At 36.9% G+C, this 18,097-nt stretch overlaps 1 protein-coding gene and 1 long non-coding RNA gene across 7 annotated transcripts in view; one reads left to right on the top strand and one right to left on the bottom strand.

Moving 5' to 3' along the window:
- Positions 1–18,097, top strand: part of LOC141583629 (uncharacterized) — a 766,076-nt gene that overhangs the window by 725,832 nt on the left and 22,147 nt on the right. For all 5 annotated transcript variants that reach the window (XR_012516335.1, XR_012516336.1, XR_012516337.1 and 2 more), the window contains 2 exons: positions 9,609–9,683; positions 12,398–12,469. This is a non-coding gene — a long non-coding RNA (uncharacterized LOC141583629). The remainder of the gene's footprint in view (positions 1–9,608; positions 9,684–12,397; positions 12,470–18,097) is intronic.
- RPL10L (ribosomal protein L10 like) lies at positions 16,989–17,749 on the bottom strand. Of its 2 annotated transcripts, XM_010341101.2 has the most exons (2): positions 17,596–17,704; positions 16,989–17,514 (listed from the first exon to the last, which is right to left on the bottom strand). In XM_010341101.2, exons 1-2 carry the CDS (start codon positions 17,702–17,704, stop codon positions 17,060–17,062), a joined length of 564 nt encoding a protein of 187 aa, XP_010339403.1. In that variant the 3' UTR covers positions 16,989–17,059. The 2 variants fall into 2 exon arrangements, with proteins under 2 accessions (XP_010339403.1, XP_003930607.2); XM_003930558.4 differs by having other exon boundaries at positions 16,989–17,749.

Here is an 18,097-nt window from a genome sequence, read left to right as displayed (position 1 = left end):
ATGTGACAAAGAAAATAATAATTAAGCACATGTAAACCTGAGAGAAAGAGAGAGGATAACACTTCAATAGTCAGCAATTTTGTATCCCAGCCACTAAGTATTGGCTAAAATCTTCCATTGAAATTCTGCCCTGCACCACTTCCTTCATTGAGAGCAAAGCCATTCATCAGTTCTTTCATGCTGGTTCAATTAAATCCTATAGTGCTCCCAGGCAATGTAGCATCAGCTCTGGTGAAGAATTTCAATGCCATAAACAGGCCTGTAAATATGCTACTGTGGATAAATTGGCCATCAGGGTGATAGAGAGTAGCAAACGAAAATGTGTGATTACAGCTAGTTTTAGTGTGCTAGAAAGCTGCTGAGCCATTACTGTGAGCAAGAACAATGTTTTTGCCTCCTCTGCTTATCTAGTGTTTTTGCTCTTTCCATATTAGCTCTTTCCAGGCAAATACACTTTGTCTGATTTTTATTTCTCACTTAGTTACTCTCACAATGACCCTGACCTAGATTTTTTTGAACTAAAATCTGACGTACCCTTCAAGTCCATTCTCTACCATGTATTATCTTCATCATACTTCGTCCTCCTAGGGTCTCCAATCTTAGAGTACTGGAAATGTAGGCTGGCTTTCTGTTTTGTTTTTAACCTTTAAAATAACTACAAATGGAGAACTCTGACCTATCTTCACCTTTGAGTTTTTCTACTTTTGTATCTTTGTTTTTACATAACAGTTAACTTTACAGTATAGTGGGAAAAATGATTTAAAGTTTTTTACTGTCATATCACTTGTTTTCAAAGCAAATGTCTTTTTTTAAAAAAAGTAATTTGTTTAAAGAAAAAAATACTACTAAGTGCTGTCCTCTAATAAACTAGTTATCTTAGAAACTTCCAGATATAAGACTTGGACATTAACAGAACAAAATAACTTTGTGGAAAAAAGATTCTGTAACTTACTTATATCTGTCAAATACAATGAAATTTGTTCTGCCAAGAGAGGTAAATGCAGGATTTTCTATGTTCAATAAAAGAAACAGCATGTTAAATCTTGGATTTAAGGGTTTTCAAATATAAAAGCCCCAGGAAAGGCAACTGTGTAATTGTTCTGACATCACTATAATCACTATGTACTGAACTTTAGAATTTCACATATTTTTTCCTAATACAAAATTCATGTGAAAGTGGATTTTGTGTTGAATATTATAGGTAAAATCACAAATCAGAAGATTTCTATAATCTTCAATAGCCATTCACCAGCAAGAGAGGCAGCAGTCTCTCTGGCTGCTACTTTACTTAGTATTAGCAATCACAATTCTGCTCACCTAAACATGCTGTATAGACTGGGCATGGTGGCACACACCCATAATCCCAGCACCTTGGAAGACCAGTGCAGGAGGATCCCTTGAGGCCAGGAGTTTGAGATCAGCCTGAGCAATATAGTGAAATCCTGTATCTATAAAAAGTCAAAAATATAAAAATAAAAGCTGAGCCTGGTGCTGCATGCCTGTAGTCCCAGCTAATCAGAGGCTTGAGATAGGAGGATCACTTGAGCCCAAGGGGTAGAGGTTTGCAGTGAGACATGATTGTGCCACTGCACTCTAGCCTAGACATCAGAATGAGACACTCTCAAAAACAAACAAAAAAAATGCTATATGCCTTCAGTGCTTTGTTCTTTCAACTGTATTCTAAGAATTCAGCAGAGAAGACTCTACTGCTATATTTAAAAGCAAATATATTTAAACAGAGTTAGATTAATATTGTCCTTGACTCTAACATCAGTCTTTTAATTATGTTTCATTATTTAAATGAAGTATGATAGAAGTGTGTTAGGTCACAGATTGATTTGTCAGAGAGGCATTTGAAACAATCTAAAAATCCAAATTTTTTTAAAATAAGAGGTATGCAGAGAAATGTTTTAAATCAAAGTAGCATTTGAAATAGATGGAGAATATTTGAGGCTACTAAATGGGAATAAAGGCTGAGATATGTTCCCTTTATTTCAGTGTCTAGTATTATAATACACTTCTTAGACCTGCATGTCTTTTATTCAGAGTGAAAGAAAATGTGTTCTCATCCTTTATATGAAATGAAAGTAACTATATTATGATTAGTTCTATTTAAAAACGTACTTCAGTCAGATGTGGGGTTTATGCAAGTTCAGAATTAATTATTTTAAAAAGAGATCTTATTAGTTTTTATCAGAGCCATCTATGAGCATTCCAAAACTTTTATCTTTTACATTCTTATAAATATTCACACAATTGTTAGAGGTAACAGACCAAGTGGCCTCAGAATAGTTGTGCAAACTGCAGTGCAATGATGAAGTGAATTAGCCTAGATTTGGATTGAAATTACAGGTCTGCTATTTACTGGATATAAAAGGTCATTTACTTGATAAGGTATTGTTTAACAAGGAATATACATCTTTCCCAAACCCTGGTTGTTTATCCCTCAACCTTCAGTTATTTCATTTGTAAAATAAATAATAGTAATAACTCATTGGATTTTGAGAAGCTTAAGTCACATAGCACAAGAAAAATTCTCAGCATAGTGAGTGTACAACAAATGTTAGCTAAGCTAATGAATCATAATACATTGATTTAACTTGCAATGACTAGCACAATGAAGTGATTTTTCCTCCTTTTGTGATATAAATGCCGCCTCTATAAAGTGACATGCACATTTTTAAACAAATTTTGAAATAAGTGCTCTGAGATTCTACAAAGGTTGATGAACTATATACCCAATTGTACAAATCAAACTTGCAGGCTGACTTTTAATCTTATTTGGAAGACAACCTGCCCATTTGTTTTCAAGTCTGTGGTGGCTTTTGAATGTCAACAAAAGTATTGAGTAGGTATTACAGACACTGTATAGCCCACAAAGCCTAGAATATTTACTATCCTACCCTTTACAGAAAAGTTTGTCAACCCCAGGTCTATATCATGTTAAACATCTGGATTTTTTAAGCTCATTAATTTCATGGGAATTTCAGAGTTTTCATAGAACCTGGCCCCAAAATACTTCCCGATGCTCATCTCTCCTCTTTATGGCTTTGCACCACTCTATTTCAAGCTATCTGTATGAGTTTCCCATAGCTACTGTAACAAATTGCTACACACTTAGTATCAACATAAAACAACACAAATTTATTATCTTATGGCTCTCATGGTCAGAAGTCTGAACTGGGTTTTCATAGGCTGAAATCAAGGTGTCCACAGCTGGGTTCTTTTCGAGAAGCTCTAAAGGAGAATCTATTTTTTTGATTTCCCCAACCTCTAGAGGTTCCCTTGCATCGTAACAGCCAGCAATTGCCAGTTGTGTCTTTCTCATGAAAGAGCCATCTCTCTGGTTGTGATTCTTCTACCTCTCTCTTCCCCATTTAAGGACCCTTTAACAATCCCGGATAATTCAGGATAATCTAATCTTAGAATCAGATGATTAGCAACCTTAATGCTATCTACCAACTTAACTCCCCTTTGCCATTTAACTTAAACTATTCACATGCTCCAGAAACTAGGAAGTACGCCTTTCATGGTGGAGGGATGTTATTCTGTCTTTTTGTTGAGTTTAAACTATCCGCCTGGACTACTGCAACAGGCTCTGACCTGTTGTTTCTATTTGTATTCCCTTAAAATCTATTGAATCCCTGACGTCACCATATACATCATAAAACCATAAGACTTCGTGAGATCACACCTCTTCCCTAAAAGCCACCATGACTATACCTAAATCGACTTTTTTTTTTTTTTCTTTTTATAAGGGGCTTTTTCCCCTTTGCTTGGCATTTCTGTCTCCTACCACCAGGTGAAGTATAACGTATTTGTTTCCCCTTCTGCTATGATTGTAACTTTCCCCAGGCCTCCCCAGCCCTGTGGAACTGAGTCAATGAAACCCCTTTCCTTTATAAATTATGCAGTCTCAGGTATGTCTTTATGAGCAGTGTGAGAACAGACTAATACAATGCCCCAGAGTACCTTGCATAATGTTTTTCTATGGGGATCTGAGAGACTCTTTCACTGCTGAATATTTAGCATTCAGGCATGCAACTGATGGCAAGAGTTTTTGATCTCAAGTAATCCTCTGGTGTTGGCCTCTCAAAATGCTGGGATTACAGCGATGAGCCACCACACTCAGCTCTTTGTTCAGGATCCTTGATCTATGCTCATCAAGAATATTGACCTGTAGTTTTCTTTTTCATTGCATATCTGCCAGGTTTTGGTATCAGAATGATGCTGGCCTCATAGAATGAGTTAGGAAGGAGTCTCTCTTCCTGAATTTTTTGGAATAGTTTCAGTAGGATTGGTTTCAGCTCTTCTTTTTATGTCTGGTAGCATTTGGCTGTGAATCCTTCTGGCCCAGGGATTTTTCTGGTTGGTAGGCTTTTATAACTGATTAAATTTTCCAGCTTTGTTATTGATCTGTTCAGGGTTTCAATTTCTTTCTGGTTCAATCTTAGGAAGTGTATGTTTCCAGGAATTTATCTCTTACTTCTATGTTTTCTAGTTCGTATGCGTAGAGATGTTCATAATAGTCTCTGAGGATTTTTTTATAGTTTTGTGGGATCGGAGGTAATGGCCCCTTTGTCCTTTCTGATTGTGCATATTTGAATCTTTTCTCTTTTTTTTCTTTATTGATCTAGTTGGTGGCCTATCAAATTTATTTATTCTTTGAGAGAACCAACTTTTAGTTTCATTTCATTTTCTTTTGGTTTTTCATGGTTTTTTATTTGCTCTTGTTTTACTATTTCCTCTATGTGTGATGTCAGTTTGTGAATTTGCTATCTTTCTTACTTTTTTATGTGGTCATTTAGTACTGCAAACTTTCCTGTTAACACTGCTTTAGATATTTCTCAAAGATTCTGATATGTGGTACTTTTGTTTTCATTAGTGTCAAAGAATTTTTTGATTTCTGGCTTAATCTGTTTACCCCAAATATTCATTCAGGGTTAGGTTGTTTAATTTTCATGACATTGTATAGTTTGAGAGATCTTAGTACTGATTTCTACTTTTATTGTACTGTGGTCTGAGAGTGTGGTTTGTATGATTTGTTTAAAATATTTTTTAGAATTGTCTTATAGCTGAGCATGTGGCCAACGTAGCACATGTGCCATGTGCAAATGAGAAGAATGTATGTTCTGTTGCTGTTAAATGGAGTGTTCTGTAGATGTCTGTCAAGTCCAGTTAGTCAAGTATTGAGGTTAGGTCCTGAATATCTTTGTTAGTTTTCTGCGTCAATGATCTGCCTAAACTGTCAGTGGAGTATTAAAGCCTCTCATTACTATTGTGTAGTGATCTAAGTCTCTTTGTATATGTCTAACAACTTGTTTTATGAATCTGGGTACTCCGGTGTTTGGTGTGTAACTATGTAGAATATTTAAGCCATCTTGTTGAATTCTTATCATTACATCTTGTTGAACTCTTATCATTACATAATGCCTTTTTGTCTCTTTTCTGTTTCCTTTTCTTTTTTTTAATTTTATTTTTAATTTTATTTTATATTTGAGACAGGCTCTTAGTTTGATGCTCAGGCTGGAGTGTAGTGGTGTGATTATGCCTCACAGCAGCTTTGACCTACCAGGCTCAAGTGATCCTCCCAACTCAACCTTCCAAGTAGAAGGGATTACAGGCATACACCACAACACCTGCCTAATTTTCTCATTTTTTAAATAGAGACAGTAGCTTGCTTTATTGCCCAGGCTTGTCTCAATCTCCCACCTCAAACAATCCTCCCACTTTGGCCTCCCATCTTTATCCTTTTTGATTGTTGTTGGTTTGAAGTCTGTTTTGTTTGAAATAAGAATGGCAACACCTGCTCTTTTGTCGTTTTCCATTTGCTTGGTAGTTTTTTCAACATCTCTTTGCTCTGAACTTGTGGGTGTCATTGCATGTGATATGGGTCTCTTGAAGATAGCACACAGTTGGTTTTTTATTTATTTATATCCTATTCTGGTGCTCTTTGCCTTTAGCCCATTTACAATAAAGATTTATATTGGTTTGTGCAGATAAGATTTTGTCATTGTGTTGTTAGCTGGTTGTTATGCAGTAATTGCTTTATAATGTCAATGGCCTATGTACTTATATGTGTTTTGTGGTGGCTGGTAACAGTCTTTTGGCCTTTTAGCATCCCCCTAAGGACCTCCTGAGGGCAGACCTGGTGGTAAGAAATTCCCTTAGCATCCGCTTGTCTGAAAAAGATTTTATTTTTCCTTTACTTATGAAGCTTAGTTTGGCTGGATATGAAATTCTTGTTTGGAATTTGTTCTTTAAGAATGCTGAGCATAGGCCCTCAATCTCTTCTGGCTTGTCAGGTTTCCACTGAAAGGTCTGCTGTTAGCCTAGTGTGCTTCCCTTTGTAGGTGACTCACTGTTTCTCTTTAGCTGCCTTTAATATTTTGTCCTTTGTATGGACCTTGGACTATCTGGTGACTACGTGTCTTGGGGATAGTCATCTTGTATAACATCTTATGGAGGTTGTTTGCATTTCCCAAATTTGAATATTAACATCTTTTGAGATGTTTGGGATATTTTCGTGGATAATATCCTCAAATATGTTTTCCAAGTTGCTTGTTCTTTTTCCTTCTGTTTCGAGTTGTAGGTTAGATCTCTTTACCTAATCACATATTTATCAGATGTTTTGTTTATTAATTTTTTTTTATCTGACTGAGTTAACTCAAAGAACTAGTCTTCATACTCTGAAGTTCTTTCCTCAGCTTGGTCTGTTCTTTTGTTAATACTTGCGATTGTATTATGAAATTCTTGATGTGAGTTTTTCAGCTCTATCAATCAATTTGATTCTTTCTTAAAGTGGCCTTTTCACCTTTCAGCTCTTGTATCATTTGACTGGATTCATTTTACTAGATTCCTTAGATTCTTTGGATTGAGTTCCAACTATCTCCTGAATCTCAACGATGTTTGTTTCCATCCAGATTCTATGTCTGTCATTTCAGCCATTTCAACTTCATTAAGAATCATTGCAGGGGAGTTAGTACAGTCACTTGGAGGTAAGAAGACACACTGGTTTTTGAATTGTCTGATTTTTTGCATCGGTTCTTTCTCAATTCTCATGTGTGGACTGATGTTCCTTTAATCTTTGAACTTGCTGTCCTTTAGCTGAGACTTTTTTTGAGACAGAGTCTTGCTCTGTCACCCAGGCTGGACTGCAGTGGTGCAATCTTGGCTCACTGCAACCTCCACATCCTAGGTCCAAGTGATTCTCCTGCCTCAGCCTCCCAAGTAGCTGGGACTACAGGTGTGCCACCACACCCAGCTGATTTTTGCATTTTTAGTAGTGACAGGGTTTCACCATATTGGTCAGGCTGGTCTTGAACTCTCAACCTTGTGATCTGCCCACCTCAGCCTCCCAAACAGCTGGGATTACAGGCATGAGCCACTGCTCCCAGCCTGGCTGAGACTTTTTACTTTTGATTTCTTTGATGCGGTTGAGGGTTTGACTGTAGCATAACTTGGATTCAGTCATGTGGCTTTGTTTCCAGATAATTTTAGGGGGCCTAGGCTCAACTCAGCACTCCTCGGTTTTGTGCTCTATCCCTGGATGGCTGAGACCAGGCTCAAAGCTTTGTTCTCCGGTCCCTCAAAGTTAAGCACCTGCTGCATTTGAGGAACCTAGGTATTCCTGGTGTGCTTGCAACAATACTCCAACGGGCAGTCTCTGCAAGAGCACTTTGTCAGAGCAGTGACCGTGGTGTCTGCAATGTGCACTGGCAGGAGTGGCGTAACTGCAGTGAAGTCCCTGCTTTCACAAACACACTGCTGGCTCTGGGGCACAGAGGTCCGCTCATGCAGTGGCAAAGTGGTGTTGAGAGGCTGCAGGTGGTTGACTGCCAGGAAGATGGTGTGGGATGCTATGCGTGGGTGCATGTTGGAGGGGGACCATCTGCAGAAGCTCTCCAATAGTTAGGCAGGAAGTACCTGCAAATGAGCTATATTGGTTGCTGCCAGGAAGTACCCTATTTGGGCATCCAAGGTTGTGCTTCAAGCAGACATGGCTAGGGGGGAATCCCAGGAGAGGCTAGTAGACAGGGGTGCATTCCGATCAGACTGGCTCCATCCCATGGGCAAGGTTTCCCTTATCTGTCCAGGTTTGACAGTCAACAAAATCCAAGGCCACCTAAAGGTGTGTTGTGAGCCTGTGGGTGGGCATCCCTTGCTGTGCTCCAATGCAGCTATTCCCATGCCAAACCTGTGCTCAGCACAATCTGGAGTCCTGTCCCTGCCACCTCTCTCAGGTGGCATAAATGTCTGTGGAGGTTGTGGAGTCTCCTGAAACTAGAATTCTGGAGGTATGTGGCAAGAGTAGGCCACTTCTCACCTATTTAACTCACCAAGAGCCACTGTGGGCCAGAAACGAGTCCTGGTGCTCAGCATCACAGCTTCCTCCCACTTCAGCCCAGGATCTATGTCCACCCTCCATCCATTCTCAGTGCCGGCCTTTCTAAGATCTGCTCGGAGTGTACCTGTCTTCTTTATGGTCTCGTGTCTTGGTGGGAGATGCTCTTCTTTGCTGTGTCCATTGGCCACCTTAGTTCTTCTCCAGGAAAAATACTTTTAAAGAAAATATAAACAGTAGAAACAATAGAGGAATTATTTTTAAAATTTTTTTAGAAAAATACAAGCAATAGAGAAAATAATATATAAATAGACTAAATTTCAATTGCATGTATCAAAACACTATAAAGAAGCTGAAAAGGTGAATCACAAATAAGTAAAAACATAAGGAACATATAAAATATATCTCATATTTTCAAGTCTAATATTCAGAAAAACTCTATGTCCAAAGGCAAATAAAAACAGTTATGCAGAATATTTCCAAAAGAGAGAATATGTCATTGCACAAAAGAAGAAAAATGAATGGCCAAATTGCATTTGAAAACCTGTAAAACTCCTTAGAAAAATGAAAATTAAAATCATATTTAGATATCATTTCAATGTTATAAAATTGTTTAAAAGCATAAAAAGTCAAAAAAATTATGGGAAATAATTGGGAATGGGAATCTCATACACTGCTGGTAGAAGAATACATTCACATGGTCTTTTTGGAAAAGGTTTTAGCATTATTTGGCAAAATTGAACCATTGTATCACCTACAATTCTATTCATAGATGTTTTCCCTAAACAGATTCTTGCACTTGTGTACCAAGAAATCTGTACAATACATGGTTTCCTCTAAAGCACCTGGAGTAACAAAGGGACCACTTTTACTCAAGTTTAAAAACAGTTATATATAGTATAATTATGAACCCCGTTTTGAGCTTTTATCCCAATTCTGAGAAGTTGATCAATTACTATATTAATAAGCAGACTGTTATCCCTTTTACAGACCTGAGAGCATCTTCCTAGTCTTAATAATACTTCTATCTGAAACTAAAGTCCTGTGGCTAAATTCGATTCTTAGGATTTTTATCCTAGTAGTTATTGAAATTTTTTTCTTGCACTGAGACTACCAACCTCACTGGGACTGGAATTTCCATAACATTCCCATACCAGCATGTAAAGATGCCTAGAGACTTCTTTAAATTGCACCACTTATAATGAGAGCTTTGCCTATTGTTACCTGTGTCTATATTTTTAGTTAGAATGTTCTGCCTTTTCAGATGAAATTGGAACTTCATCCCAGGGATTCCATTTCCAGGTCCCTTTCTGGCACAGACGACCACATCCCACTAAAGGTATTTAATATTCAGATTTACCTAATAAATGGAACATATTTATCTAATAATACATCTGTATTAATAAATTATATTATTTACCTTTCATATAGCTACTCCATATTTGCATGAATAATGGATTAATTAGAGGTTGATAATAATGACCTTTATTACATTATTCAGACTACCTTTTGTTTTAAGACTTTTTAGGGGCATTATGGTAATTTGCAAAGAGTAAGCTTAACTAGAAATTATATACATAATTTTTAATTCCTTCTTATATATTAACATCTGATCAATATATTAATAATTATTTTTCTCAAAGTTCAAAATATTATGCCTGATTATTTAAATATCAATTTTTTTGACAAATAGTTGATATTTAAAAGGTTTCATTCCAAAAGTGATTTTTCCTTTCTTCCACCCTTAGTTGATTGGCCTAGGATTAGACTGGATTGAATATGAAACTTCCAAATTTGCTGGAGTACTGAGTTGCTGATCATCTCAAATATATGTATATGTAAAAAATGTATACACATATACGTATATGTATGTGTGCATGTATGCATGTGAGTGGGGGGAGGGAGAGAGAAAAATTCTTACAAATCAGAATCTAGCATGAAGAATTTGCATTATGTGAGAATTTGATGCATCAGTGGGGTTAAATCCAAGTGAAAGACAATGCCTAGGTCAACATTCTTTATGATGTTACAGTTGCAGTCCATGTTTTTTAAATGGGTTTAATTTATACAGCCTATTATTTCATTTTATATGCCTCTTAAAATACATGAAGATAAATTAAAATGCTTTCTCTATATTAATAATAGCTTTTTATGGTTCATTAAATCTAATATAATATATACCAATATCCTGCTGTAGCTTATAAGTTGGAAATAATGAATTGTTTTGGTATTTCTATATTGCTACAAAAATAATTACTTTATAATATTTTTTCTCATACAAATATTCACTTGTGAAATTAAAATTATGATTAAATGCCTTAAAATATATTAACATATAATTTAAATGAGACACCATCTCATGCCAGTTAGAATGGCAATTATTAAAAAGTCAGGAAACAACAGATACTGGAGAGGATGTGGAGAAATAGGAAAGCTTTTACACTGTTGGTCTGAGTGTAAATTAGTTCAACCATTGTAGAAGACAGTGTGGCGATTCCTCAAGGGTCTAGAACCAGAAATACCATTTGATCCAGCAATCCCATTACTGGGTATATACCAAAAGGATTGTAACTCATTCTACTATAAAGATGCATGCACATATATGTTTATTGCAGCATTATTCATAGTGGCAAAGACTTGGAACCAACCCAAATGCCCATCAATGATACACTGGATAAAGAAAATGTGGCAAATATACACCATGGAATATTATGCAGCCATAAAAAAGGATGAGTTCATGTCCTTTGCAGGGACATGGATAAAGCTGGAAATCATCATTCTCAGCAAACTAACACAGGAACAGAAAACCATACATTGCATGTTCTCACTCAACAGTGGGAATTCAACAATGAGGACACATGGGACATAGGGAGAGGAACATCCCACACCAGGGCCTGGGGGTGGGGGGCTAGGGGACAGATTGCATTAGGAGAAATATCTAATATAGATGACAGGTTGATGGGTGCAGCAAACCACCATGGCACATGTATACCTATGTAACAAACCTGTACGTTCTGTACATGTATTCCAGAACTTAAAGATAATTTTTAAAGTTAAAATATGTCAGAATTGCATAAGCTACAATAGTTATTTCACATAAATTTTATGTGTCTTCAGTATAAAATCAGAATTAATAAGCCAGGTTATACTGGATATGAGGGCTATTACATACCTTTCATATTCAGATTCAAATACTTCATCATTGTTGGATTTACCATGAAAAGGATAAATACAATGTTTACCTTAAACATGAATTTTAAAGATAGCATCAAGAGATTTGGAGATTCTGTAGTCACAATTGGTTTCACTTGAATTTCATAACCCAAGTAATGATATAAATTAGTTTAGCTAATACATAGTGAATTCCTTTTAAGTTCTGATATTTAAAAAGAAAGAACAATAATAACAAGCAACATTATTCATAGTGTTCTATGTCCCAGAAGCTGTGCTAAGTGCATATTCTCATAAATACCATTATAAAGTTTATTTTACAGTTGGGAAGTTTATAAAGCTGAGGCCCTGAAAGGTTCAATAAACTGCTTAAGATGAAAGGAGAAGTAGTGGGCAGAATGAAGATCCAAACAGAAGTCTATATATTCCAATATATTTGCTCTTTTCAATAGTTACATCAAACCAAGTTTTGATTCTTTTCCTGATTATAATGATCAATAATGGCCACAGCAGTTACAGTTTGCTTGAGGAAGAAGTATTAAGAGTAATATAGAATAGGAGATTTATTATGGACATTAGACTTTGCATAATAATGAGAACGACTGGGAAAATAGCAGTCTTAAAGGAGACAGCATGATCAGATAAAAGTCACCAGTGATTTGTATCTGTGTCCTTGCCCAAATCTCATGCTGAATTGTAAAATGTTGGAGGTGGGGCCTGGGAGGAGGTAATTAGATCATGGGGAAGGCTTTCCACTTCCTAGTGTGTTGTCATAGTAAGTACTCATGAGATCTGGTTGTTTAAAAATACGTAGCACCTGGCCCCTCTCCCTCTTGGTCCTGTTCCTGCCATCTAAAATGTCTCCTCCCACTTTGCCTTCAGCCATGATTGTAAGTTTCCTGAGTCCTCCTCAGAAGCCGATGTTGCTATGCTTCCTGAACAGGCTGCAAAACTGTGAGTGAATTAAAGCTCTTTTCTTTATAAATTACCCAATCTCAGGTATTTCAGTTATAGCAGTGTGAGGATGGACTAATACAGTCACCAAGTAGGGACAATGAAATTTCTTGAATGTGATTGCGTCTTTTCTGATGATGAGCACAAAATTGCTGCAAGTCAATAAGGCAGGCAACTGGGAGGAAAAAAAAATGCAAAGTAAATGTAAGTATCTCACAGGACAAATGGAACTCACAAGGATAAATTGAAATCCATGAAAATAATCTAAAATCCAGGTCTGTCAGTACATCTAACTCCAACAATGTCTGTGAACAGAGGTCTGTGCCACTTGGCACAAAGATGCACTTATGCCTGGCCCAGGTCTACGAGAAAGTTAAGGGCAAGATCTAGCAAGGGCTGGAGAAACTAATGTTGCTGGCTTCCTTCAATTCAGTGAGCCAACAAATCAACCACAGCATTTCTGAATCACAATGATGCCTGGGGCCCTGCACCAATTTTATAATTGTTGCTTCATTTCTGCCTTCCAAATCTCATGTCAATTTCTCCATAGGGTGATTAAGATTCCTATAGAGAGGAGAAATCTGGAAAATGTATTTCTAGCTTTTGTAAGATAAGGCAATAAAAAGCTACCATTTTGTACAAAGTATTTTTGGATCTTAATTTTGGAAGTAGACAATACAATTAGAAAGACTATGTATAAATCTGTATACATCAATATGATTCCAGGGTATAGATATTGTGGCATTTTTAAAGAAACAGAGAAAAAATTAAAATATATCACAAGACTTCCACTTAGCAGTATGGTAGACTATGTACCGTTAGTGATCCTCTCATCTAGATATAACCAGATTCTGCCTACAGTCTTACCTTTTAATACATTTCTAGGTTCACTAGAAAATAAATAAATCTTCAAGGACTTAAAGGACTTAAAACAGAAGTAAACAAACAAGTGGGAACTGGAGCAGAAAGTTGTTAGTACATGTAAGGTGGTGGATTTATCAGGGACAAACAATTACAAAACCTGAGGGCACAGCAAAGTCAGAAAGCTCAACCTGAGTACCACACATTTTTATCTTTCACGACAGGAGAAACTGGTTTCAGGATGGTAGCATCCTAGGGAACAGGCAGAATCTACTACAAATTTTCTCTGGTGGAAAAGTGTAAGAATTAAAGAAAGAGGAAAGAAACACAAGTAAAAAGTACCCAACCTTGATCTTGGTATACAAGAGAATAAGTTAAGCAAGGTATAGACCCACAAAAATAAACAAAAACAAAATAAAACACACTACTATGAAATAGGAATGAAAGCATAAATAATAAACGATAAATTTACATTTCCCAAGACCTCCATACTAAAATTATTAATTATAAAATATAAAGTAATATCTGTTTAAGTTTATAAATTTAATACATCTTTGAAGGCAACTGACGGTAGTGATTTTACAAGCTGGATTTTCAAACTTAGAATTGTTGGAAGGGAAAAGTTCCAAGAATAGCCGAGAAATACTGATGAATAATGACCCGGGAGGACTTGCTTTAAAAGATAAAATATTATAAAGTATCCTCCATAGACTATCCCTGTTCCTCCCCTGCCATGTTATGCCCAACCCATGCCACCACTATCCTAAATTTTCACAGTTAGCATAACTTTTAAAAGCTAGATTATATATTTATTTACATATAACACAATATTTCCTCTGGTTTTTCTGCTTTTTGAATTTTAAATAAGCAGAATAAATAAAAGCATTAAATAAATAATGGCATAATACTATTTAGAGTCCTATTTTCTTTTTTCATTCAGTAGTTTCTGAAAGTTATCTGTTTCAGCTGTAGGTGTCGTTCATTGATTCTCACTGCGTATAGTAGCTCCCATATGAATATACCACAATAGATATATATTCATTGTCCTCTTTATGTAAATTAAGGATAAAAAGTGTTTGCTGTTATGAACAATGCTATGAAGGCTCTTTGCGTATATCTCCTGGTTCATATAATTGAGAGCTTCTCTACAATAGATATCTATAGTGTTATTACTGGATCTTAGGACATAGCTTTTTCAAATCCATTATGTCTTAAATTATTTTCTCAAGTTCAAGGGCCCATGGACTTCAAATTCACTAGTTCTGTCCATAAATCCTAATGGTGTTTGCCACAAATATGTCATGAACTGTACTTATGCATATAATTTTTAAAGTCTCTTAATGTAAAAAAACAGAATGAGGAATTTTTAAAACCTTCCAATGTAAAATTGGGGATTAGTAATAATAGCTTTTGAGCCTATTTAACAATAAGGATCTAGAAGAGAAATCTGAACTCTAGTGTGTCTGAATCAGAACTGTAAGTCTAAAGGAAGTAAACTTTCAATCTTAGAACAGAAAAAATAAAATGCTATATTAACCTGAGTCCAGCAAGAAGACCATAAAAATGTCTGAACTCAAAAATATCCCCTAAGCTATTACCAAATCAAAATGTCAGTACATTGAAAATAGAACTTACAAAACTGACGGAGATCAGTGAGTGCTTAGGTATTAAAATAGAAACTCTTTTTCACCTAAAGATTTCCCTGTTCTAAAGGAAGACTTCGTTGAATAATGTTTCTGATATATACACAATCCTCAGGCATGTATCAGCTGTCCCCAATAAAGCAGCCAGAGATTGGGACTCTACATTCTTCATCTCACACATTTCTAAAATCACAGTTTACATTTGGGCACTAAATCTCAATTATTATAGAGAAATTAGTGAACCATGCCACATGGCAAAGATATATGTAATTTGTAATGGCATGGCTGTTGAAAAGAATTGCCTATATTTCCAAATAAAAACCTTAATTAGAAGAAAAAAATAATTTTTAAAGTCTCAACTGTGCTTTTAGGTATGGAGATTTTGACCTTGTAGACTGTTATATTTTGACAAATTAAAATTATCATTAGAAAAATGTATTCAACTATGAAAATGACATTTTTATAAATGTCATTTTTAGTTTTGTTTCAAAAATGGATAGCTTACAATTGCAGATTATTGGCATAAATTGAAGCAGTCCATTGTATGTATAAATCAAATCCCTATTGAGTAGATGGAAGATAGGCTGACAGGTATTATTTTTGGTAAATCTGGGAGATGTATAGGTAGGTAGTAAGTAGGCAGATAGGTAGGTAGGTAGGTAGCTGAGAGACAAAATTTGACTCCAGTCACATGAACATGGGTTTCAGTGATGATAATTTAAAGTGTAGTTATATTTAAGCATTTATACAAGTTAGAGAGGTAACAGAGCTAAGGAGTGGCTTATTTTATGGTATTTTATACTGCTTTTCTCTCTCTCTCTCTCTCTCTCTCTCTCTCTCTCTCTCTCTCTCTCCTTTTTTGTTTTTGTTTTTGTTTGTTTGTTTTTGTTTTTGAGGTTGAATTTTTGTTTTTGAAAGTATGGTAAAATCCAAACATGAAAAACGTCTTAAAATAGCAACCTAGCTTAAATATATACAAATAGGAAATACAGCAAGGGCCTGAAAGAAATATCCAGCTAGATAAAACATGTTAAGACTGACATAGCAATTTTTAAAATAAATGAAAATTAAACTAGTATGTGTTTCTATACTATTTAGTACTCCTTTTGTTGTTTTCGTTAAATGTGTTGACTTTGAAAATGAACCATTAGAATAAAAACACTGAAGGCACTGTTTGCAGGATTGAGATTCAAAAGGCTAAGTCAATGTTAAGAACAAGACTTTCTTCTTCTAATGCAGTGCAAACTCAGGAATTTTAGCTTATGTAGTTTCTAAAATAAAACAAAAAGGACCTGTGTGATCAATGTAACTCTAAATGCAGGGCAAGCACCTACAATTGCAAACTGTCTCTAGTGTCCTTTTAGAGTACAGATAGCCAATTTAGTGTTCTTTTTCTCTTTTCTTTTGGTTCTGCTGGAGTCCAGATATAAGTAATATGAACTCTTGTGTCACCTATGACCTTTCTATGATGAAAAAAAGATTGGACTGTTATCTCTTGACTGTGAGACAATGTAAAGTTCGTCTGTAAAAGCCTTTTTCAGTGATACTCAATTGTCCTAAGGCTGATAATCAGAGGTGTAAGGTAATTCTCAAAACAATGTACAGAAATTTATAGAAAAACATATGCAACCAAGTTAAAAATAAAGTAGCTCCAAAGAGGCTGTAGTTGAAACATCATTAATGCCTACAATTATTTTCATCCCTATTGTTTAGTTTACATTCTATAAACAATAAATTTTTTTCAAACAAATCTATTTTTCTATTCAAGGTAATGAATGATAGCTACATAACTTATAACTTTACTACAATAATATACTGTCCTATACTCTCCTTAATTTAAAGTGTTTGATTAAAATAGCAACCGCTTTCTCTATAAATTGTTTAGTTTTACTTAAGCAACGAAGTTAACACTTGGCATTAAAACTGTATGAATAGAAAAAAAAATTCTCAAGTAGTCTATATTCTAAAACATTGGATATTTAAAAATATTAAACTTAATAAGTAGTTGTTTTTTCCCAGTAAACAGAATTTATTAGTAAGTAAAGTCAGACTGGCATGGCCCAAGGAGACAGTGCTATCAAAGCCTTCAGGAGTGTAGAACCCGCCACTTGTCCAACGGGCCGCGATTGGGAACATACTTGACTCCACAACCATCAGGGATGATGTGCTTCTTGGCCACCTTGTCTTCAAATTCGTCAGCATTAAACTTGGTGAAGCCCCACTTCTTGGAGATATGGATCTTCTGGCGTCCAGGGAACTTGAACTTGGCCCTGCGCAAGGCCTCAATCACGTGCTCCTTGTTCTGAAGCTTGGTGCGGATGGACATGATGACTTGACCGATGTGGACGCGGGCCACCGTACCCTGGGGCTTTCCGAAGGCACCTCGCATACCTGTCTGGAGCCTGTCAGCCCCGGCACAGGACAACATCTTGTTGATACGGATGACATGGAAGGGATGGAGCCGCACTCGGATGTGGAAGCCATCTCTGCCACAGCTTTTCACCATGTACTTGTTGGCGCAAATACGGGCGGCCTCCAGGGCTTCCGAAGACAGCTGCTCATACTCGTCAGACACCATGTGGCCACAGAGTGGGAACTCATCCACTTTTGCCTTCTTTCGACCCAGGTCAAAGATGCGGATCTTGGCATCAGGAACCCCTCGGCAGAAACGAGATTTGGGGTATGGCTTGTTCTTACAATACCGATAACAACGAGCTGGACGGCGGCCCATGGCAGCGAAGGAACCTCGGCGGTGCGTTGGAGTGAAAGCGTGCTCCCCGAACTGCGCCTGCGCGAAAGCGTGCTCCCCGAACTGCGCCTGCGCGAAAGCGTGCTCCCCGAACTGCGCCTGCGGGAAAGCGTGCTCCCCGAACTGCGCCTGCGCGCGTCTTACGTACGTTGCTCCTAGTCACGCGGGAACCATGGAGTCCTGAGGAAGACGTGACCGCTCTTTTTCGCGAGGCCTGGAGCCTCCACACCTGCGCAGCCTGACGCCCCTGAGGTAAGCCGAGAGGCAGCTGCAGGTGGACGCCCCTGGGCGGCTGGCCGAGGACTTAGGCCTCGCTCCAAAGCTGCAAGAGCCGCTTCCTTCCTGCCGGCCGTCTTGGGCTAGGAGCCCCTGCTT

The sequence above is a fragment of the Saimiri boliviensis genome, chromosome 2, assembly GCF_048565385.1.
Source record: "Saimiri boliviensis isolate mSaiBol1 chromosome 2, mSaiBol1.pri, whole genome shotgun sequence".
Lineage (NCBI taxonomy): Eukaryota > Metazoa > Chordata > Mammalia > Primates > Cebidae > Saimiri > Saimiri boliviensis.
This window is presented reverse-complemented; position numbering and strand designations above follow the sequence as displayed.

Excerpts from the sequence above, each read along its gene's own strand:
- RPL10L (XM_003930558.4), bottom strand. The coding sequence starts at position 17,704 with ATGGGCCGCCGTCCAGCTCGTTGTTATCGGTATTGTAAGAACAAGCCA.